Source organism: Petaurus breviceps, unplaced genomic scaffold (assembly GCF_028583685.1).
Source record: "Petaurus breviceps papuanus isolate PSGF00001 unplaced genomic scaffold, PetGlider_PUasm1.0 140, whole genome shotgun sequence".
Classification (NCBI taxonomy): domain Eukaryota; kingdom Metazoa; phylum Chordata; class Mammalia; order Diprotodontia; family Petauridae; genus Petaurus; species Petaurus breviceps.
Genome location: NW_027185698.1, coordinates 41,289,592 through 41,313,225, shown reverse-complemented (window position 1 = coordinate 41,313,225; position 23,634 = coordinate 41,289,592). Strand labels below are relative to the sequence as shown.

Genomic DNA, 23,634 nt, shown 5'->3' with positions numbered 1-23,634 from the left:
GAACAAATGGAAAAATTCATGGCCAGCATGGCAGAAATAATTAGCAGAATAGGAACATTTGAATTCATTATAGAGTCTCTTCAAAGAAATAAAAGAGGGAGCAGCTAGGTGGCGCAGTGAATAGTGCACCTGCCCTGGGATCAAAAACCTGAGTTCAAATTTGACCTCAGACACTTAACACTAGCCGTGTGATCTTGGGCAAGTCACTTACCCCCAATTGCCCTGCCCTCCCCTCTCCAAAAAGCAAAAAAATAAAAATAAAAAAGAAGTAAAAGAGAGAACAACAAAATGGGAAAACAAACATATTAGAGTGAATGTCCATCTAGAAGAGAAGTAAAACACAAGAATAGTAAACATAAATTTGATCTCTATATTGCAAAAGCCATTGATCTTGGAGACAGGAATAAGAGAGACAATTTAAAGATCATAAGTCTCCTAGAAGATGACAAATGAAAAAAATGGAATGCCAGAGCTCTCTCTCTATATGTGTGTGCGTGTCGGCGTACCTGTGAGTGTATAGGTGTGTATGTAATGCCAAGCAAAGGCAACTTCCCAAGGTTCAAAATACCAGCATAGGTGCTCTCCATTTTATTCAGTGAAAAATTAAGAACAGAGAAAATCAAAATATGACATCATTCAAAATACAGCATTTACCAAGTGTAATTCAATAATCTCCAAGTACTACCCCACCCCTGGACATTATAATTCATTTAGTCAATCCCAAAGACCCCCTTCTAAGTACTACTCCACCCCTAGGCTGTACATTCATTTAGTCAACCACAAATGGAGATTAGTTTCCAATCATAAGTAAAGTACATTCATTTGTTCAATCACAGAGCACAAAAAGGTCAAAAGTTTCCCCACCCTTGGATCACAATTGAATCTACCCCAGAGTTACAACAAGCTTAAGCACAGCATTTAATACCCAAAGAGAGGTCTTTTCTTCATCTTGACCCCAGGCAAATTCTCAGCAATCTTTGTTCCTGGGGAGACAAAGCTTAGCAAGGCTACAAGATACATTGTCAGTGTCTTCATTAATTCATTCTCTGTCTGTGGAACAGTCCTAGGACCCCTCAAAACATTAGCAAAACCCTCTTCCAGGATTTCTGTAAACATACAAGAAAATCCTTCTTCAGGGCTTCTGAACCAACAGCAAGGATCCAAGTACTCTGCAACAACAGCAGTGTCCTTCACCAGTGGACAGTATTCACTCTCTGTCTGCAGAACAGTCTCAGGAGCTCTGAACCAACAGCCAGGTTCCAATACATCTGCAACAACAGGACTGTCTTTCATCAGTGGACAAATCTGGCAAAACAACATCAAAACAGACAAAGTACCAGCATAACAGCCATGTCTCCTCAGTCCTTGGCAGCCCCGGGGGCAGGTCTCAAAAGTCCTGGGCAATTCAAACTGGCCCTCAGCAATCCTCTCAGTCTCTCTCTGCCTCCAAGGTGCTGCTTCCAAAAAGTTCTTCTGCCTCTCTCTTTTCTTGTGTCTCTCTAAATTTACGGCACCAGCTCCTCCCAGTTCAGCCCTCTCTTTTCACGTCAACAAGTCCATCCCACAAGTGGGATTCACAAGCTCTGGGTTTTAACACAATCAAACCAAAAACCAAGCCAATACAGGGGGATCTTTAAATTCCATTACTGTTACAGTGTACACACATGTATGTATATATACACATATATGTATACATGTGTATGTATAGGTGTGTAACACATTCATGCATGTATATACGTGTACACACACATGTGTGTGTATGTGTAGGTGTACCTGTGAGTGTATAGGTGTGTATATACATGTATGTATATACACATAGTACAGATATACATATAGATACACACATATATTGTTCAGAACTTCTAAATTTAGAAAACAAGGTGGTCATCAAGAGAATCCCAATATCACCACTGGGAAAAATGCCTCTCTGACTGGAGATATCCAAACAGAGGCTTTTCCTCTCTGATTAGCTACATGATTCTTCTGTACAGCTAACACAAAGCATTCTGGATGAAAAGACCAGACAGGTAGCACCGACAAATTTAGAGACTGAAAGCAGAAAGGGATTTTAGGGAGCATCTCATCTAACACCCTTGTTTTATGGGTGAACCAACTGATGCCCAGCAAAGTGATTTGCTCAGAATGATACAAATATTAAGTAGCAGAAGCAGGATTCAAGCTCATGTCCTCTGACTCCAAATCCAGAGCTAAGAGAAGAGAAAAATCATTGAGGGTCTGAGTAGCCAAGGAGGCTTACTGGGGGATTGGGGTGGACTTTAAATGACAAGGATGATGTGAAGGTACAAAGAAGGGAATCTCCCAAGGGCTTGGGAGCAAGAGAACTGGGAGGATTGGGAGGGAAGAAAGGTTTGGCTTGATTTTTCTAAAAACAACTTTCCCCTGTGTGCCCTGGAGTTGTTAATCATTAATACTGGTAAGCAAATCTGTTAACCCCAAATACTCTTTTTGGTTGCTTAGTGGAGGGAGCAAGGGCTTCCAGTGACCGTGGCCTCTGATTTGGTTCTCTGAGAAGTTCTACTCTTGGCTCTGCCCTCCACTCTCCAAGCCAGGGAACCAGGGAGAGGGAGCAGGGTCTCTGTGGTTGGCCAGCTGCCCCTCTGTGCTGGGCCACTGGCTCAGGAGGAACCATGAAATGCTGGATTTGGATACTAGGCCTTTTGCTGCTTCTGACCCAGAGTGGGGCCCAGCCTGAGGATAGCAGGGTGAGTCTTGGTGATAGACGCTGCCCTGAATGGGAGGGGAGAGGTCCCTCAGGGGGTTGGCAGAAGTCCTTGACCCTAAAATTTTGACCCAATCTAGCAGAAACAATTCAGACCCCATGTTTAATTTGCTTTGTCACCTTGGGGAAATCATTTGGGAAGGAGATTTACTAAGAGTGTAGACTACTTTTTTACAATGTTGGGATAATGCAATAACAACACTCTAACCATATAATTTTGAGTTAGAAGAGGCCCTAGAGAATGTTTACTCTCTTCATTTAGACATATGATGTCCAAGTCCCAGTGATGTTAAGGGACTTGTCTAAGGTCACACATGTAGTCAGTAGATGAATGAAAATTTGAACCCAGGTCATCTGATGGTAAAATCCAATGTTCTTTCTTTTTTGCCATGTGGACTCCCATACTTTTTATACTTTAGGGCAGTGGTATCAAAGCCAAATAACAACAGAGACCACTAATCATTCATAAGAGTCCTTGAGAGTCACATATCAGCTTAGTTTTAAAATATAATGTTGCCTGTATATTATTGTATTTTTATTTATTTCGTTGAATGGTTTCCCCATTGCATTTTAGTTAGGTTTGGGCAGTGCTCAGGAGGGTGGTGAGTTGTGGGCAATGTGTTTGATACCTCTGCTTCAGGGCCTCAAGGATCTTTTACCTCATCAATGTGGGTCCTGTTTCTACCAATGCATGATCCTAACCACTCTGTGCACAAGCTGCTGCTGCAAATGTGTCTGTCCATATGGATACATATGTAAGTGCCTATGTGTATTTGTGTAGACACGCATGCCCTGATGGCCACCTTTCTGGTGCTGAGCCTCCCCCTGTGCTTAGACTTGGCTGTGTTGGTCCTCAGTCAGGGGCATAACCTTTGATAACCTAAATTATGCCCATGCCAGGATGTGAAATAGTGGAAAGGAAACTGAATTTGAAGTCAATGCAACCCGGTTCAAATCCTGGTTTTTCTCTTTCCTGTACTTGTGATTTTGAACAAATCACCTTGGAGGACCCAAGCTTTCTCCTCTATGAAATCATGGCACTAGGCTATCTCATGTTCAGGGTTTCTTCCAGCTCTAAATCTTTGAGGCACCAGATGGATACCTGAATGGGGACCATACTTCCATGGCATGCTCAAAAGAAACTTTACTTGCTTTTGCTTTACTCTACTTGCTTTTCTACTGCTTAACTTACTGACTTCTGACTAGCTTTTTTGTTCATATATATATACACATACACACACATCCCCAGTGCTCAACGCAGTGCCTGGGACAAAGTAAGCACTTAATATTCTATCTATCTATCTATCTATCTATCTATCTATCTATCTATCTATCTATCTATCGTCTATCTATCTGTCTGTCTGTCTGTCTGTCTCTACCTACCTTTGTCTATCTATAGCTGTCTATTTTGTCTATCTAATCTATCATCTGTCTTTAGCTACAATATATCTACCAGTTTATCCACCCACCTACCTATCTATATCTAATTTGTCTATTTATTTATTTGTATCTATCTGTCTATCTATCCCTCTGTCATATATCAGAGCTCAGTGGGGGAGATTGGGCAGGGCTTATTATCCTCATTTGACAAATGGAGAGACTAAGTCTCCCATGAGGTAAGTGGCTTTGATTTAAACAACAGTTACTAACAATAACAAAAGTTCCTGTTTCTATAGAGCCTTGCTATCTACAGAGCATCCCCTACACACACACACACATATACACACACACCCCCAAGTCCTGTGAGCTAGGGGATGTCATTATTTTTGGATCAGTTTCACAGAGTAGAACACTGAGCCCCAGAGCGCTGGAACAGACACTGAAGGTCACAGAACTAGTAAGTGTCAGAGCAGACGTTTGTGACAAGCCCCACAGTAATCTGTTTGCACTGTGCCAATCAACTTGACCAAAGTCACGTCACAAGTTTGAGGCTGAGCCCCATCTGACTGCCCAGTTCAAGGTTCTTTCCCTCAAACCAGGCTGCCTTTCTTTAGCACACATGGGCAATGTCCCACGACAAGCCAGAAGCACTGAGCAAGGCTTCAGTTCCTTCCTGCTCAGGTGGTGGTCTGTGGTCTCGGAGCATGAAAGAACAGAACTCAGTCCTCACTGTTCCCCAACCTCCTTCCCCTTCTCTGTCTCCACCCCCAGCGTCTTCCCACAGAAAAGACAGGTTAGTGGCAGAGCTTCATTAGGGACTTATGCTCCCAGTCCCAGCCTAGAACCAAAGACCCTTCCTCTGTTTTGTTGGGACTTGAAGGAGGCATGTAAGAAATGTCTTTTTCTCTGAATTAAACTTTTTTTTTGGGGGGGGGTCTTTTTAGAGGGGGGAAGGCAGGGCAATTGAGGTTAAGTGACTTGCCCAAAGTCACACAGCTAGTAAGTGTTAAATGTCTGAGGATAGATTTGAACTCAGGTCCTCCTGACTCCAGGGTCAGTGCTCTATTCACTGTGCCACCTAGCTGCCCCCTGAATTAAACTTTTGAAGCTCCTTTTGATCTATAGTTTATGTGAGTGAGTGCTTAGGGAAGCTAATCAGAAGAGAAGAGAAAAAAACCAAAACAAAACAGGAGCCTTTATTAGGTAGGGGAATACCAGGAACAAAAGTGGGCTAATTGTTTTCTTTTTCTAGAACTGAACCAGGATTTATAGGGTCCTTACACTCTAGGTCTGTCACTACCTCCTAACCTATAAACTCCAGGCTTCCTATTACCTCAAGGACCAAAGATAATATCCTCTATTTGCCTCTTAAAACCCTTCACGACCTGGCCCCTTCCGACCTTACCAGTCTCCTTACACCTTACTTCCTCTGATATTCTCTGATCCAATGACACTAACCTCCTTTGCTGTTCCTTGATTGTTTGAGGCTATTGGAGTTAAGCCCAGGGTCACACAGCTAGTACATGTCTGAGGCCAAATTTGAACTCAGGTCCTCCTGACTCCAGGGCTACCTAGCTGCCTCTTTGCTCTTCCTTGAACAAGACACTTCCATTACTCTACTCTGTGCATTTTCATTGTTTGTCTTCCATACTTAGAATTCTCTCTCTCCTTGTCTCTGTCTCTTGGCCACCCTGGCTTCTTTTAACTTTTAGCTAAAATACCACCCTCATTAGGAATCCTTTCCCTGTCCCCCTTAATACTAGAACTTTCTTTCTGAGATGATCTCCAATTTATTTTTCATATATCCTGCCTGTACCTAGTTGTTTGCATGTTCTCTCCCATTAGATAGTGAGCTCCTTGAGCTCAGTAATAATTATTTTTTAGTAATTACTCTTTGCACTATCCCCAACGCTTGGCATAGCATATAGTAGGTATTTAATGAATGCATGTTGAGTTAATTTCCAAATCAAGGGAATTCTCTATTCTATAGTCTAAGGTCTCATTTCTGAGTATTTTTTAAGGGGGAGGTAGCAGGTTGGGGAGAAAAAAGTACATTGTGAGTCTCCGGTATAATGGGGTATGAGGGGTATGGGAGTAGAGACAGATAGAAGGAACTCTGAGTCAGCCTTGTACCTGGTCAGATGAGGCCCTTCCTCGCTCTGATTCTAGAAACTCACACAAAGCATTTTTATGATCTGTGTTCTTTTCTGGGATCAGACCTAGAAATCTAGAGGATTTCAACTTTGACATCCCCCTTGACCAGCAATCAATCAACAATCACCTACTTTGTGCCTTACACTGGACAGGCACTGAGAATTCAAAGACAAAAGTTAAAAAAAAAAAAAACCCTTCCTCAAGGAATTCACATTCTAAAGAGGGAGACAAGGAATGCAAATATAAGTATATACCGTGTTTCCCTGATAATAAGACCTATCCCGAAAATAAGCCCTCCCCTTACTGTGTAAGATTCCTCTAAAATAAGCCCTCCCCCGAAAATAAGCCCTATTGAGATTGCTACTGTAGTGAAGGTGATCCCCTGCGCTACATGCTACATTACGTTACCCTCTGTATGCACCGTCCCCTCACGCCCCCACTGTGAAACGCACGCCGCACTCTGAGCTGCATCCAATCAGAGCTGCAGCAGTGAGCGCGTCATCCTGTCCTTCCCCAGTGATTTGCTTGCTGGCGCCATTGAGAGCAGTGCCGCGGAGGAGAGCTGAGGCAGGACAACATAAGCCCTCCCCTGAAAATAAGCCCTCTGGTGTTTTTCTTTCCAAAAAAAATAACAAGACAGTATCTTATTATCGGGGAAACACGGTACATTGATATTAATGGATACAAAGTTGTCTAGGGAAGGAGAATGTATCAGCTAAGGATGGGGAAAGGCTTCAGGCAATGTTGACCTCATTACACTTGGGCTCTTGTTGGGTTATCACAGAATAAAGTTTATCATCATTAGCTTCTTTAACATTTTTTATGCTTTGCAAATAATCTTACAATGGCGGAGAAAGCCCCTTCCTTCTATATCATCAGACACTGGAAGGTCTCCTGACTCCAGCTCATAGCTCTGTCCATGAAGAAAAGTCAAAGCCCACATGGGTCCACTCTAAAGCAGTAATAACTACAATGCATTTGCCATTGGAATTGTGGAGGAATTCCTGCTTTCCCAAACCTGTTATTTCTGCCAAGTATTGGGGTCCCCAGCTTTTAGAGCACCATCTTCCCTTAGGTAACACAGGAATATTGGTACTTCCTCACTTACGCTGTCACTCACCTCCCAGATAAGCAGTGACCTTTCATCTGCCACTGTTTATCTATCCCCTTTCATAAGACTGCCCCTTCCTTTGCAACAGGGCTGTTGGGAGGGAATTTTCATTGAGAATTCACAAGAGAAATTATTAGAGGACCCCTTAGGGGTAGATTTCCCATGGGTTGGAGTTCTGTGGGAGCTAAAGGTCCCCCTAAGGAACCTTGTGACTCCACACTCCATGGCAGTAGCATAGGGGATGTGGGGGCAGGGTAGATTTGGCTTCAGCAATACTGGGTTTAAATCCTATGGCTAACACTTAGAAGCAATGTAATTCTGGGCAAAGTAGTTAACCTCTGTGTGCCTCACTTTCCTCATCTAAAAAAATGAAAGGAAATTATAATAAAATTTTGTAGTAAAGATGGAATGACCCTTTCTGAGTGGGAAAAAATCCAAAAAAATCTTTGACTCCAAATCCAGGTGTTCTTTCCCCTGCACCCCACAAAGTTTCTCATGAGAAAAGAGTATTCTACTATAATCCTCTAATACAACAGAAGTTTCACTTTTCATAATAAATTGCTAATTACTAATTTAAAAAAATTAAAGAGTTGGAGTAAGGGGCCTCTAGAGTCCCTTCCAGTCCTAAGTCTATGGTTCCAAGAATGAAGCAGGGGATATTCCCACTTGGTGGGAATTTTGTGAGTCTCCCTTGTTGATGTTCAAGTCTCTTCTCAGGTTGTGTCTGACTCTTTGTGACCCAGTTTGGGGTCTTCTTGGCAAAGATACTAGAGTGGTTTGCCATTTCCTTTTTCAGCTTATTTTACAGATGAGAAAACTGAGGCAAATAGGGTTAAGTGACTTGCCCAGGGTCATGCAGCTAGGAAGTGTCTGAGGCCAGATTTGCATCCACTGCACCACTTAGCTCCCTTAGTCCTTCCTTATTGGCTCTGCCTAGTATCCCATTGGTGGATTAGGCTAGGCTAGGTGGACAGGGGAAGGGAGACAATGTCCCAAAGAAGATGAATTTCTGCTATTCACCCCCATTTATTTTTCCCAGTGTTCTATGTTCCTAGAACATGTTTGTTTGGGAAGAGGCCCTATGGAAGGGGGATTTCATGACTCCCTCTAAATTCTCCTTCCTTGGCTCTGCCACAGTTTCTCCATTCCTGGGATTGGGATAGAATGGGGGAGAGGACCCACAGAAAAGGGATTTCCTAAGCTAATTTGTACCTCTCATTGTTTTTCTATAGAACAGGACAGAGTCCCCAGCCTTCAATGTGACTGAAGAAAGACACGTGGAACAAGAGACTCTAGAGCCCAGAGGTATGGGCTCCCAGAACCCCTTCTTTAGGGACCATGTTCTGTGCCCTCAAGAGGAAAGGTGATACAGAGGAAAGTGTACTGGATCTGGAGTCAGAGGAACAGGGTTTGGAGCCTGTGTAACCTTGGGTAGTTCATCTCAGATCTATGGTCTTCTGCTTCCTCAAATAGAAAAAAAAAGGGGGTGAGACTGAATGACCTCAGGGGTTCCTTCTAGCCCTAATTCTATGAGGCTCTGCTCTGTCTAGCCCATGCTCAATTCAGCCTAGAAGAGGGGTTCTTAGTCTGCTGCCCCAAAAGTCCCTTCTAACTCTACCTTAGGAATCAAAGTAGCATGATGAATAGAGACTGGACTTTGGAGTGAGAAAGACCTGAGTTCAAATCCTGCCCCAGGCCTCTAGTAGCTGTACATCTCAGGGCAGGTCACTGGACCTTCCTGAAGTTAATTTGCCTCATCTATAAGATGGAGATACTAAAAGAAGCCCTAATTTACAGGATTGTGAGGATCAAATGATATAACACATTTCAGATACCTTAAACCTTAAGGCATTATATGCATGCTGGCTCTTCTGTATCAGGCCCACCCCTCTCTAAGAAGCCCCCTCTTCTTTCTGTGACCTTTTCTTCCCCTCTCTCAAGGTGGTTTAACCTACTGGTCAAAGGACCCTTGGCCTCACCGAGGTTTGAGGCATTGAAGAGTAAATGACAGTAATCACTTTCAATTCTCTGTATCACAATTGGCTAGCCTAGTTTCTGGGGGAAGGAGCACTCAAATGCTTGCTGATCAATTTTACTTTCAGGTTTACAAAGTGTTTTCCTCACTGTGAGATGGGCGGTACAAGGAACGTTGTCTGCTGTTTACTGATGAAGAAACAGAGGCAGAAACAGAAGATACTTGACTTGCCCAAGGTCACACAGTTACTAATTGGGAGAACCAAAAATCAAACCCAAGTCTTTGGACTGCCAGAGCAGGGTTTCCACACCTCATAGCTGTACATGGCAATGACCATATTGGGGGTGTACATGGTTAGGAGTCAAGATCACTGTGAACGGGAGTACTCAGGAAAGATTTCATGGAGGAAATGGGGCTTGAACTGAGATTTAAGGATGGGAAAGATTTGAAAGGCAGCCAGATCGATGTATATAGCTAGATATAGAAACACACATACATACATATGTGTATCTATGTATATGTATATATACACATACACACATATAGATACATACATACACTCACACACACATATATATATACATATAAAGGGAGAGAGACATTTATACATATATATGTAAAGAGAAAGTAGACAAGCCAGAGAGAGATTATTAAGTACTTATTATATATTTACTAAGTACTGTTAACCACTTAATATGTGTAATGTACTGTTAAGCATTGGGGATGAGAATATAGGCACGCAAGACAGGCCCTGCCCTCAAGGAGTTTATATTCTAATAGGGGAAGACAATGCACAATGGGAGGAAAGAAGCAGATGGGGATGGGGAGAATATTCTAAATAGAGAGAAACTTTGTGTGCAAAGGTAGGGATGCAGAAGTGAGCCTGGCCCCCTTGGGGGACACAAGAGGTTCAGCTTGATTAGGACAGAGGGTACATGGAAAGAAGAATGGGGAGAGAAGATTGGAAACATGCATCTGGGGAGAGGGGCAGAGAGGTGAAAGCCATATGGGAAGGAATGGGACGAATCTGGTAGCTTCAACAAGAGCTGAGGATCATAAACTATCAGAACAGGGAGGGTCCAGAGCATGCAGAATGTTAGATTTGGGATGGATCTGTAAATGCAATGTGAAACATCAGGGACCTAACATCAGGAAGGGACCTAACAACATAGAATTTTAGACTGGGAGAGGACAGTAGAACATAGGCTCTAGAATGTTAATGCTGAAAAGGGGAGTTAAGTACTACCCCGGGAAAACTAGACCAGGGGTCAGGAAGTTCTGAGTTCAAACCCAGCCTCAGGCGCTTTCTAGCTGTGGGGCCCTGGATGAATCAACTTTTGTCTGCTTTAGTTTCCTATAACTATAAAATGGGGATAACACCAGCATCTACCTCCCAGGTTTGTTGTGAAGATGAAATGAGAAAATATTTGAAAAGCACTTAAACGCAGTGCTTGGCAACATGGTAGGCATTTGATATTTCCTTTCTTCCTAAAAGGGAGCTTAGGATCACCTAGTTTGATCCTTTTGTTTTTACAGAGGAGGAAACTGAGGCTCAGAAAAGGGGAGGTTACAAAGCTGTTAAGTAACAGTGCAGGCAGGGCCTTTTGGTTCCTCAGCCACCGCCCCTTTCCTTGTATTCTCAGTCCTGGAAAAGGATCCTGGGAGGAATTTGTAAGGCCCCAGCAGTTTGTGTATGGATCGAGACTGGCTCCCACTGCTTCTCCTTTTGGGGAAAGTATTATCGTGTCATTTCTGACCTGGCCTGGGTACAAGGAGGAAGGAAGTTCAGTTTCCGGACTGAGACAGGGGGGTTGACCACTTACCAGCAGAAAATAGGGATTTGGTGGAGGTTGGGGTGGGGTGATAGGGAGGAGGCAGAGCAGGCAATTGAATGGGCCCCAGGGAGGCTGGTCCTGACTGAGGGGCTGGGATTCTTTATGAACAAAATTCGTTGTAAAGCACCTTACGGTTGTCAAATTAATTTTATAGATATTTTCTCCTTCTTCCCCTCTTCCCCCCAATCCTATGAGATAAACTGAGTTGGGAGTATTGTCTATATTTTACAAATTAAAAAGAAACCCACAAAACCCAACAAGTGAGGTACAGAGAATAAAGAAAATTGGTGCTAGCAGAACAAGAAGCTGGGCTTCCTGACCCCTGGACCAGTGCTTTTCCCACCACCTCATGTTGGTTCCCTCCCATCAAGATTGCTGGGTCCAATTAGATGTCTTCTTCAGGGAATGGATTTATGGCTTTGTTCTGGGGAAGAGATCTTCGAGGCAAAATGTGCTAAGATGAGAATCCAAGCATGCAAGACAGGTCCTGCCCCCAAGGAGCGCCCATTGGAATCCCCTGGCTTGATTAGGGAAAGGGAGGAAGAGAAGCATCCTACAGGGCTAGAATGATAGGACTTTAGGAAGAGATGTCCACCACGAGGCTTACAACTCTCCCAACCATAGTCAGAACCAGATGGGAAATATTTAACAAAATAAGTAAAAATACATAGATAGCATTACGTTTTAAAACTAAGTCAATATACCTCAGTAGGGATCCTAGGTTTGGTTAGTGGTCCGGTTTCTGTTTCAGTTTGACACTTTTGTCTTAGAGACCATCTAGTCCAATCTTGTCCTTTTATACAAGAGGAAGCAGAGGCCTAGAGAAGGAAGGGGGCTTGCCCGTGGCCATATAAGTAAGTGGTAGACCTGGGGACTTGAGGTTCCTGAGTATCCTTGAGTAGTTCCAAACTGATCTTTTAATTCCCTGTTCTTCCCACTCCAAATCTGTCCTTTATTCTGGAGGTGTCAAACATGCAGCCCAAGGGCTCCATTGCTAGCTGGAATACTCTAGAGTGTAACCCAAACCTGATTAAAATGCAATTGGGAAATATTTAACAAAATAAATAAAGATACAAGAGAACATAGAGAATGTTAATATGCAGAATACAGACATTTGGGGAGTCAAAGTTGCTAAACATGTTTGAGATCTGAAATCCAACTTTGACTGCGGCCCCTTGTTTATTTTAGTCTATTTTGTCTGCTGGTACTCTTTACCTTCCCATCCCCTCCTTCCTTTGTCAATTAAAACTTAGCTGTCCTGGGTCCCATCCCCTTATCATGAGTCTCTACTAGATTCCCTCCACAATTTCTAGCTTTCTAGCCTTGCTATCTGATTTGATGAATTGCTAATGTATGAATATGTTAATGGCTTCCACCATCCATGGTCTGTGGAGCAACTGGAGAATGTATCATTCTTATGTACTCAGAGCATCTAAAATGGGGGAAGTGATAATCCTACTGAATTCTGCTCTGGTTGGACTCTAAGGAGAGTATTATGTTCTATCTGGTCCAGGCAAGACATTTGGGAAAGACATTGACAATATGGGGCTGAACCAGAAGAGACCAACAAGGATGGTGAGGGAACCCAAGACCATACTATAAGAAGATCATTGAAGGATCTGGGAAAGTTTAGTCTAGAGAAGATTTAGATTTTATTAGATTTAGATTTATTAGAATTTATTTAGATTTAGATTTACTTTGTTAACTATCTTCAAGTATTTGAAAGGAGACCCTGGGAAGTTTCTCTTTGCTTCAGTTTCCTCATCTGTAAAATGAACTAGAAAAGGAAATAGCAAACCCTTCTAGTATCTCTGCTGAGAAAATTCCAAAATGGAGTCATGAAAAGTTGGACACAACTGAAAAACTCAATAGTAAAAAGAGGAAGAAGGGATGGATTAAAGTCATTCTGTTTGGCCCTCTGATTCTAAGATGTTAGTATTCTATGGGTCAAAAAATTCTGTAATTCTAATGTATGAATTTCATGAATTTATGAATGAATATGATTTAATCAAACCAAGTCAACAAGCATTCACTGAGTACTTCCAATGTACCAGACACTATATGAAGTGCTAGGGATACCAAGCCAAAAATAAAAAAATCATGTCCCTGCCCTCAAAGGGCTTATATTCTATCTTGGGAAACAACAAACACACATGAAAATAGATACAAAATATATGCATGGTAATTTGGGGAGGCATTAGGATCAGAGGTGAATGAGGAAAGGGCTCAGTCAGAGGCAGTGCTTGTGGTAAGTGAGCCTGGGGGTTCCAAGAGTTGAGGGTGAAGAGGGAGAGAAGAGTGTATTCCTAGTCCATACAAAGCCACAGAGATGAGAGTATGTAAATACTCATATTTACTATGAGTAAAATTCTATGATTTTGTGACTGAGGAATGCTGGGAAATACAGTTAACGTAGACAAGGACTGATACACAGCAGACCTCATCTTTCTACTTTTTGATTAGCTCTAAGGCTAGTGTCAGAGATGATGCCTAACCCTTGCTGGATTTCTCCATTGTATCTTCCAGTGTTCACTGAGGATGGCCAGCTATGCAGCTTTCCTTTCCGCTATGGTGGGCGGATGCACCATTCTTGTATCTCTAATACTGGGTCCCTGAAGAAATGGTAGGTCAGTCCAGCCTTCACTACCTTATTACTTTCTGCCTTTTATAACCAATCCTTCAAGTTTTTCCTAAGAAGTCTCACCTCTTCCTATGTTAAGTAACACCATGGGAGAGACAGGATATAACATTCTATAATGAACCTTTATTCATCTCCTGCTCTGTTCAAGATATCTGGAACACACATATTCACAGTGACATGATCCCTGCCCTCAAGAAGCTTACATTCCAATGAGGGAAGGGGAACATGGCATGTAGACAATTAATTATGATACGAAGGAGAGTGAGATATGTAGGGGACAGGTCCAGGCAAAGTGTTAGGGGAAATTTCACTTGTTGGGGGTTGGAAGGCTTCATGGAGAAGGTGGCACCTAAACTGTCCTTGAAGGAAGGGAGAAATTTCAATGACTGGAATGGAGATGTTGTTGTTGTTGAATCATTTCAGTCATGTCCAGCTCCTGGTGACCCCATTTGGGATTTTCTTGGCAAAGATACTGGAGTGGTTTGCCATTTCCTTCTCTATTTTATTATATTCCTTTTTATTTTACAGAGGAAGAAACTGAGGCAAAGAGGGTTAAATAACTTTCCCAGGGACACACAGCTAGTAAGTGTCTGAGAAAAATTTGAACTCAGGGAGATGAGCCTTTCTGACTCCAGGCCCAGTACTCTATCCACCTAACTGTCCCATCAGGATAGAGGTAGGGGCATCTACCCTAAGCATAGAGATCAGTGTAAATAAGACAAATGACAAAATTATTTTTTGAGGGATATGGACCCTCATGCTACCCTGAGACAGTAGTTGACTAAAGTATCTATGGGTTGGTAAATCTGGAAAACACCCTTTACTTGGGGTTTCCACATTTATACAGACTTTCTGTGAGACAGGGAAGTCACAGAAAGGCTTTAGAGAACTGAAAATTAAAACCATCTTGGGCAAGAGCCAGCATGAGGCTTTTCTCTTTGCTACCTCCTCCCAATGCCCCCATCCCCATACAATTTATTTATAATACAGGGTATGGCACAAAACCTTAGATGTTTAGCCCCTACTTTGTCTTTTTTGGGCCAAGCCAAGAGAGTAGAATTGGCCAAGAAAGCCAAGAGTCCACCTCTTGGGCAACAGTTTATGAATCCTGGGACTTGACATGCCAAGATAAGGCAAGAGACACAGCTCAGGGAACCCCCAGGCTTAGAAAACTCAGATAACAATGCTAGAAATAGAAAGAGGGAAGGCCTGGAAAAGTTGGGTACTTAACAAATGGAAGAGAGGGAAGGAGGAAGGAGAAATGGGGAGAGTGAGGGAGAGAGAGGGGGGGGGGCTCTACATAATTCATAGACTCACAGATTCACACAATTTCAGTGTTAGAAAGGATATCAGAAGGCATCTAATCCAACCTATATGTGATTGTAAATTTCCTATATAACATCCTTAATTCCTTAGGCTCATAGATTATCACAGCTGAAAGGCTCTTTAGTGACCATCTAGTCCCATCCCTCTCATTTGAAAGAGGAAGAAACTGAGACCCAGAGAAGCCATAAGTTGACCAAGATCAACCTGGGCCAGTACTAGAACCCAGGTTTTCTGATTCCCAGTGGAGGGCTTTTTCAACTTCAAAATTTAATTCAACTTAATTAAACAAGCATTTATTAAGTACCTACTGTGTGCTAAGCATTGTGATAGCCTCTAGGAATATAAAGACAAAAATTATATCATTCCTACCTTTGGGACTTCCATCTAAGTAGGTTAGGGAGCGGGCAGAGAACAACATAGACAGACAGACAGACAGACAGATAGGTAGGTAGATAGACAGATAATCTATAGATGGCTGTATCTTCATCTATATGTAGTTTCCTCTTAGAACGTAAGATCCTTGAAGGCAAGAATTATTTCATTTTTGTCTATCTATATCTATCTATTTATAGAAGATAGATAGGGAGAGATAAGTAAGTACAAATATACAAGTCAGAGTACACACCCAGGGGAGATTTGTTGAGTTAAAGGTTATGTCTGGCGGGAGACAGAGCACAAGAGGGTGTAGACATGATGAAGAGAAAGATAATATCTCGTCTGGAGAATATTTATGTGCTGTGAGAGGAAAGACTAGAAAAATAATTTGGGGCCAGATGGTGATGCACCAGAATGGACTTTTAAGAAAAATTGATTGTAACTAGGTGGAAAAATAGGCTAACAAAGTAGAACACAGAAAAATGAGACACCTTATGTCCCAATGGGCTTAGGTTGTCTGACTTTTCTCAGATCACAATGTGTGTTCTCTTGCTTGCAGGTGCGCAACCACACACAATTATGACCGGGACCGGAGGTGGGGATATTGCATCATGGCGCCCAGAGAGAATACAAGTAAATAAGGTTTCCTCTCATTGGTGTAAGGTGGGAGTAGACAGGCATTGCTAAGCTCCTGGATGAGAGGCTATAGGTGGTTAGTTCCTTACAGGCTATGAGATGGGTGGCATGGGTCCCTAAGGGAAACTTTAGCAAGCACTTATTAACCACCCACATTAGATTGGCAGTTCCTTGAAGGCAGGAACTATGTCTTTTGCCTTTCTTTGTAGTCACTTAGCACTTAGCACAGGGCCCTGCACATAGTTGGCCCTTAACACATCCTTATTGACTGGCCTACTGTGTGTAAAGCCCTGCTTTGCTAGGGCTAAGGCAGCAGAAGAGCTTAGATAAAAAAAAGTCTCTGTCCTTGTGGAGTTCACTAGCAATAATAATAGTTCATATTTATGTAGCCCTTAAAGGTTTGCAGAGTGCTTTACAGCTCCACCTCACAGCATTCTTGTAGAAGAGGTGGTATTTTCCTCATTTTACAAATGAGGAATCAGAGGCTCAGAAAGGTTGAATGCCTTGCTTGGGGTCTCACAGCTAGTAGCTGTCAGAGGCAGGATTTGAAACTTGGATCTTCCTGACTCAATTGCAACATTTCTGTCCACAACTCTACAACATACACCCAGATGAAAATGATCTCTCCTTTAGATTTCTTATAGCGCTTTAGTTGGTGTTCTCCTTTGCTGTGATCACACTCTCCTTTGTAAAATACTTATTTGAGTGTATGTGTACATATATCCCTCCTAAATGATGTCACAATCCTTGAGGGCAGGGGCCATATTGTCTTTGCATTTTTGGATCCCTCTGTGACAAATGCACAACCATGTGGACATTCTTGCTTTAAGTGAAACTGAGAGATCTCAATGGGTCAACAACTCACAGGTAGATAAGAGGTTGGAAAAACTGGCTTCATTGGGTACACAGAGGCAGAAAGAAGAGGAATTTCATGGGCTACTCACCCATAGCAACATGCACTGCTCACTGTGCACATAAGCAAACAGACCACTGTGAAGATAATGGCACCTTCAATGAGCCCAAGCTTCTCCCTGACACACTTGTACAAAAAGGAAAAGAAAATCCTACCATCTTTTAACACCGATAACTCCTCCATGATGTGATATGACTGTGAATCATTGAATTCTACAGTTTCTAAAGCATCCTAATTTCACAACTATAGGTGACCCACCAATATGTGGTATTTGTAAGTTGGCTCTAATGTGTGATTAACGATGACCTGTATGTAAAAATTAGCATGAAAGACATCATCAAGGATATGTATAAATGGAGATTGATGTGGGCTGGTTATGTAGTGGGAGTGAAAAATAACAGATGGACAGCCCAAGAGTGAGGCTGGTACTCACAAAATATGAAAAGAACTAGAGAAAGGCATGGATCTTTTATGGAAGATTTCTAGAAAGACATAGACAAGATTTTCCCAGGGTCTGAAGGCTTAGGGGGGCTTGATTTTGCACAGGTACAAAAAGCATCCATATCGATGAGCTCATAGACCGCCCCCACTCCAAGTATCAGAGTAAAAAAATTCTGGAATCACAACTTGGGACTGGAAGAAACCACAGAGGAATTCTTGCCTAGCCTTTATCTGAACAGAAAATCTCTTTGCAACCTCTCCCCCCAAAATGGTTACCCATATTTTCTCTGTAAGATGCCCTGTGATGGAAGAATCAATCTGCTTTCAGAAGCATCTTCTTTTGTTATTGGATAATTCTAATTTTTAGCAAGTTTTTCCTTCTATCTAGTTGGAATCACCTGCCCCGTAACTTCCCATATTGTTCCTTCTTCCTCCTCTTTGGGACCCAGAAGAACAGATCTAATCCCTCTTATAGGGCACAATTCTTTAAATACCTAAAGACATTTATTATGCTCCCCTTAAGTCTTTGCTTCTCTAGCCTATACTGTACGTCCTGATCTCCTCAACCAATCCTGGTCTGGTTTCCTATTCCTCTCCATTCTAGATGCCTTCCTCCGGACATACTCTAGTTTGTTAATGCCCCTCATAAAAATATGATACCTAGAGTTGAGCACAATATGCCAGGGTGGTCTGATGAGCACAGGGGATGAGAGGACTGTCACCTCCCTTGGTCTGGAAGGTTCTGCCTCTTTTAGTTCTTTAGATTTTTGTTTTCTGTGTCACCCTGTAGGATCATGTTGAGCTTTGAGGCTGCCAAAATGCTGGTGCTGTGTGCCCAAATTGCCAGGTGCCAAACTGTACTATAGTATCGGCTCAATGGGCAGTCAGTTATTTCAAAGTGGGCCCTGGAGTCAGTTGGCTGTGTTTCCCTGTGGCTTTCTCACACACGAATTAGTCTTCTTTCTGCTAAGCTGGTGGCCAAGGGAAATCCTGTTACTTCTTGGGCCTGGGTGTAGTCTCTGCCAATTCCCATTAATGATTTACCTTGAAGGAGTCAGTTAATGTTTTTTAAAAAGATTCTTCCTGGACCAAACCACCTTTTCTATACCATTCCTGCCTGGGGGGAAAAGGGGGAGGAGGAAGAAGAGCTGGTTTAAAGGAAGATTGAAAACAATGTCAGCATTTATTTTTTTTTTAAGTTTAAGGGAAACAGACTCCCTGGTCTTCTGGCCTGGGCCTGCCAGTTTGCAGTAGAGGATGGGGTAAGAGGTGGGGAGAGGGCCCTGCCTGCCAAAACAGGGCCAGATCAGTTCAGAACTAGTCAAGGATACTAAGAGACCTTCAGTTACTGAACAGAGTCCTCTCTGCACAGGAGAGATACAAAGACCCTCCACAGAGACTTGGAAGCAAGGACTGAGGGCCAGCCAATAGCAGCTTTGTGAACACAGTGGGGGAAGGGAATCCCAGAATCGTCCTCCCTCCCCTGCTTATGACTTCTTCTCAGAAGATGCTTCTCAGCATCTCCCCCAGTGAGACCTTTGTGCCTTCAGTCATTGCAGAAAGAAAATGGGGGCAATCTAATGCCCTGTCCTGGAACCAGCAGCTGGTCACACCTTTGTTCCTAGAGCTCTCATAATGGGGGCTTGGGGTAGACGTTTCACAGCCTAACTCAAATATCATATGCTCTTGCATCACTCGAAAGGTTCAGGGACACTTGGGAGCATGTCTCATGTCCCTTGCCTACTTCACTATATGAGTCCATCAGGCACTTCCCATGCAAGCATATGGTTCACAAAGAATGAAGCAAGGAAGGGTTGATTTTTTTTATTGGGTCAAAGAAAGGAATTGAGCTCATAGACATTGTTAGCACTTGCCAGAGCCTGTAGAAGGTCTGTTCCTCATAGTCATGGATGTCCAGGAGGCGTGGCCATCTATCCTACAAGTGGTGGTGGCCATTCATGGCTCTTCAGCCCATCCTTCCTCATAGGCCAGTGTATGCAGTTTGCAACAGATGATCCAGCCATCTCTCCTCCATCTCACAACTACCAGCAGGGAGAGATAAGCTCCTGTCATCACCTGGTATTCTCTGAAGCTGCCAGTCATCAGTGTTAGTGGCCCCCTTTTCCAGAGAAGGTCATTTCTGGCATGGGTCCCCATCTCAGTTTAGCAGAGGTAGAGTATTTCAACTTCTCTGTCGTGGCAGGAAATGCATTAGATAGATGGTAAACTCCTTGAGGGCAGGGACTGTCTTTTGCCTCTACAGCAGGCACTTAATAAATGTTTATTGATTGATTGATTGAATTATAGTTCTAGATCACATTACTTCTTCTTTGAACCCTTTCCTTTACATTATAGTTCTTAAAGATGTCTAGGCTCTTAAAAATTTGCCTTAGAATCAGAAGCAACACCCTCTCACGTGTTCAATCTCTAAACTGGTTTCCTTCATCAGCATCACACAGGGGACTGGACAACTTCACAGTCTGATGTGATGTGTTTCCCACCCATGTCATTAATTCCCACTAGCATAAAAAACTTGACCCAAATTCTCTCAATTGTCTCTGAGGACAATTGTGGGAATGTGGGTTTTTCTGGGCATGATTAGGCAAGGTCTATTCCAGTTACCCAGGGCTACTTCCCACCATATTTCTGGTTGGGTAAGAGGAGCTGAATATACCCTAGAATTACCACATGCCAAAAGAGTGGAGCAAAGAGAAGAGAAAAAATGACCGCCACATTTGTTCTAGATCCAATCCAGCTCAGATAGTCTGTATTCTAAGACTCATTCCAACTTTCACATTTTTAGAGCTTAGATCTTAGTTTAAATGAGATTGACTTATTATTACCTTCCAGAAATATTTACAGGAAGAAGACATCAAAGGAATTAAGCTCTAATGATGGAATTTCAGGCACTTGGGCAGAGTGAGCAGTATGTTAAAGTTATAGAATCTCAGAGTTGTTAAGAGGTCCTCAATCAAACTCAGATCTGAACAGAAATCCTGTCTACAACATCCTAGAAGACTAGTCAACCAGTATTTGTTTAATTTATGGAGAAACAAGGCAGAACTATTAAACTCTCACTTTTCTTTTGTGTTTGTTTATTTTTTCCATAATTGTTGGACTGGAAGGTTAGAAGAAAAAATAGCTACTAGGGAGTAGACACTGAAGATAATCAGGAAAACATTGAGAACACTGATTTCCAGTAATTAGACCCAGATGAACTACATACCAAGGCTCTAAAAGAGTTGACAGATGCGCTGGCAGCACCTCCGTCAGCGATTTCTGAAAGTTCACGGAGAATGAGACAGGTATGATGGTCTGCAGAAGGTCAAATAACCTGCTCCCCCTCCCCACCCCCCAAAAAGGTGGGGGTGGGGGCAAAGAGAATGAAGCCTGCAGACTATAGCCTTAAATTACCACCAGAATTCTAGGACATGTTATTAAAGCAATGACTAGTGAACATTTAGATGAAAAAGTGATGGTCACAAAAAAAAAAACAACAACAACACCAAGGCTTCATTCAGAAAACTAACTTCATTTTCCTTTTGGGACAGGGTAACTGGGCTGTCAAATCAGGAAATGCTATACATAGAATTCACCTATATTTTTAGCAAAGTGTTCAATAAGGTCTATCAAGCTATTCTTATGGAAAAGAGAGAGTGTATGGTAGCTGACCATCTGCTTAGGAGGATTTAGAACAGAGTGAATGAATGACTGGACCCAAAGAGTTGTCATTAATGATTTGATGGTGAATGTTTGAAAGGAAGTTTCTGTGGGACTTGGGCATTCCCTAAGTGCCCGATGGCTTGAATAAAGGCACAGATGGTGTGATTATTAAATTTGCATAAACCACAAGACTGGGAGGGTTAGTTAACTTACTACATGCCAGAGTCAGGATGCAAAAATATCTTGACAAGATAAAACACTGGATCTAATGAGATAAAATTTAATAAGGATAAATGTTGTCTTACACTTGGGCTTCCAAAAGATCATAAGTACAAACTGGGGGAGGTTTGTGGCTAGAAAACAGTTTCTCCAAAAAAGATCTCCTGGTTTTAGTGGACTGCAAGCTCAATAGGTGGCATAGTGGATAGAGAGCTGGGTCTGGAGTCAGGAAGATTCATCTTCCTGAGTTTAAATCTGGCCTCAGACATTTACTAACTGTGTGATCCTGGGCAAATCACTTAATTCTCTTTGCCTCATTTTTTTCATCTGTAAAATAAACTGGAGAAGGAAATGGCAAACCACTCCAGTATGTTTGCAAAGAAAACTCCAAACAGGGTCACAAAGAGTTGGCCACAATTGGTCAATAATAACAACAAAAGTTCAGTATAAGTTAATAGTATGATTTGGCAGACAAAAAAAGCTGATACTGTCCTGGACAACATTTAATAGCATTTTCTTTCCCAATTACTTGTCAAGACCATTTTTAACATTCATTCTTACCAGATTTTAAGTTCCAGTTTTTTCTCCCTTCCTCTTTCACCTCCCCTCTTCCTAAAATGATGGGCAATTTGATATAGGTTATACATGTGCTATCATGTAAACATTTCCGTATTAGTCACGGTTGTGAAAGAAACAGATCAAAAAGGAAAAAAAAAAAACTATAAAATGAGGTATTTGTAATTCACTTCCTAAACCTTAAAGCATTAGGTAAATGCCAATTGTTATTTTTATTACTAATACTATGAGCTTTCTTGTATCCTCACTTCCCACCCATATACCACCTATGTATTCACTCTCCACAGAGGAACTAATCTCCTATTCAACAGGAAAAAATCTAGCTCATCTGTTGTCAGTTTCCTTATTCCATGGCTCAAAATCATATGTACTTTCCATTCATTTATTCTGCAGTGATTTCTAAGGAAGAAGTGATGCTTCTTGTCAAGCATGATCCTTCTACTTGTGTTTTTGATCCTATCACCCCCTGTAGCCCTTGGAAGTTGACCCTAGAGAGAGTTTCCACCTTCTTTTTAATTTTCAGTATCTTTCTACTGTGTTCTTTTCAGCTGCCTACTCATATGCTCAGGTCTCCACCATCCCTAATAAATTAAAAAAAAAAAGAAAAACAACTTCAGTTGACCTTGTCTTTCCCTCAAGCTATTAACCTATAATCGTCCTGTGCCAAGTTCCTATTCTTACTGTTTCTATAGCCTCGCCACCCACACACTTCTTAATCTCTCACAACCAGGCTTCCAATCCTACTACTAGAACTTTGTCTGAGATGGCCAGTAATCTCTTACCTGCTGAATCCAATGGCCTTTTCTCGGTCTTCATCCACTGGGACTACATTTTTCGACCCCACAGACAAGTCTTTCCTCCTCGATGACACTCTGTCTTCCCTTAGTTTCTGTGATGCTGATCTCTTTTGATTGTTCTCTGGTCTCTTTTGTTATTTATCACCAATCTCACACCACACAAACAAGGGTGTCCCTCAAGGTCCTCCTCTCCTCCTAGACTCTCTCATGGTAAGCTCATCAATTTCCATGGCTTCAGTTATCATTTCTACATAGATGACTTCCAAATCCACATATCCAGCCCTAATCTTTTTCCTGAACTACAATCCTGCCTTACTATTTACCTGCTGGATGTCTAAATGTAGATGTTCTGTCAGTATCTCAAACTCAACTTATTCCAAACAGAACTCATCATCTCTCCCCTAAAGCATGACTCTTCTCCAAATGTCTTCCATTCTGTTGAGCATGAGGTGGCTTGATGGCTACAGGTAGGCTTGTAGGTAGGAAGACCCAAGTTCAAATTCTGCCTCAGATATTTATTAGCTGTGTGATCCTGGACAAGTCACTTAACACTTCTGTGCCTCAGTTTTTCCAACAAATTCCAGTAAAATGGAGATACTAATAGCACCCACCTTCCCAGGGTTGTTGTAAGGTTCAAATGAAGTAATATTTGTAAAGTGCTTAGTACAGTGCCTGGACATATTAGGTATTTAATAAATTTATTTCTTCCCTTATTTCTTATTTCTTCCCTCCCTCTGTTCCTCTCTCTCCCTCCGTTCCTCTCTCTCCCTCCCTCTCTCCCTCTCTCTCTTTCTCTCCCTCTCCTTTCCTTCCTTCCTTCCTTCCTTCCTTCCTTCCTTCCTTCCTTCCTTC

General features: G+C 42.2%; 1 protein-coding gene across 1 annotated transcript in view; it reads left to right on the top strand.

The window, feature by feature from the left end:
• The first annotated feature begins 2,494 nt into the window (after nt 1–2,494).
• HGFAC (HGF activator) overlaps nt 2,495–23,634 on the top strand; it is a 57,388-nt gene continuing 36,248 nt past the window's right edge. Inside the window, 5 exon segments of the mRNA XM_069070689.1 lie at nt 2,495–2,723; nt 4,285–4,356; nt 8,618–8,690; nt 13,722–13,818; nt 16,097–16,170. Coding sequence (XP_068926790.1) covers nt 2,649–2,723; nt 4,285–4,356; nt 8,618–8,690; nt 13,722–13,818; nt 16,097–16,170 — 391 coding nt within the window. The 5' untranslated portion in view covers nt 2,495–2,648.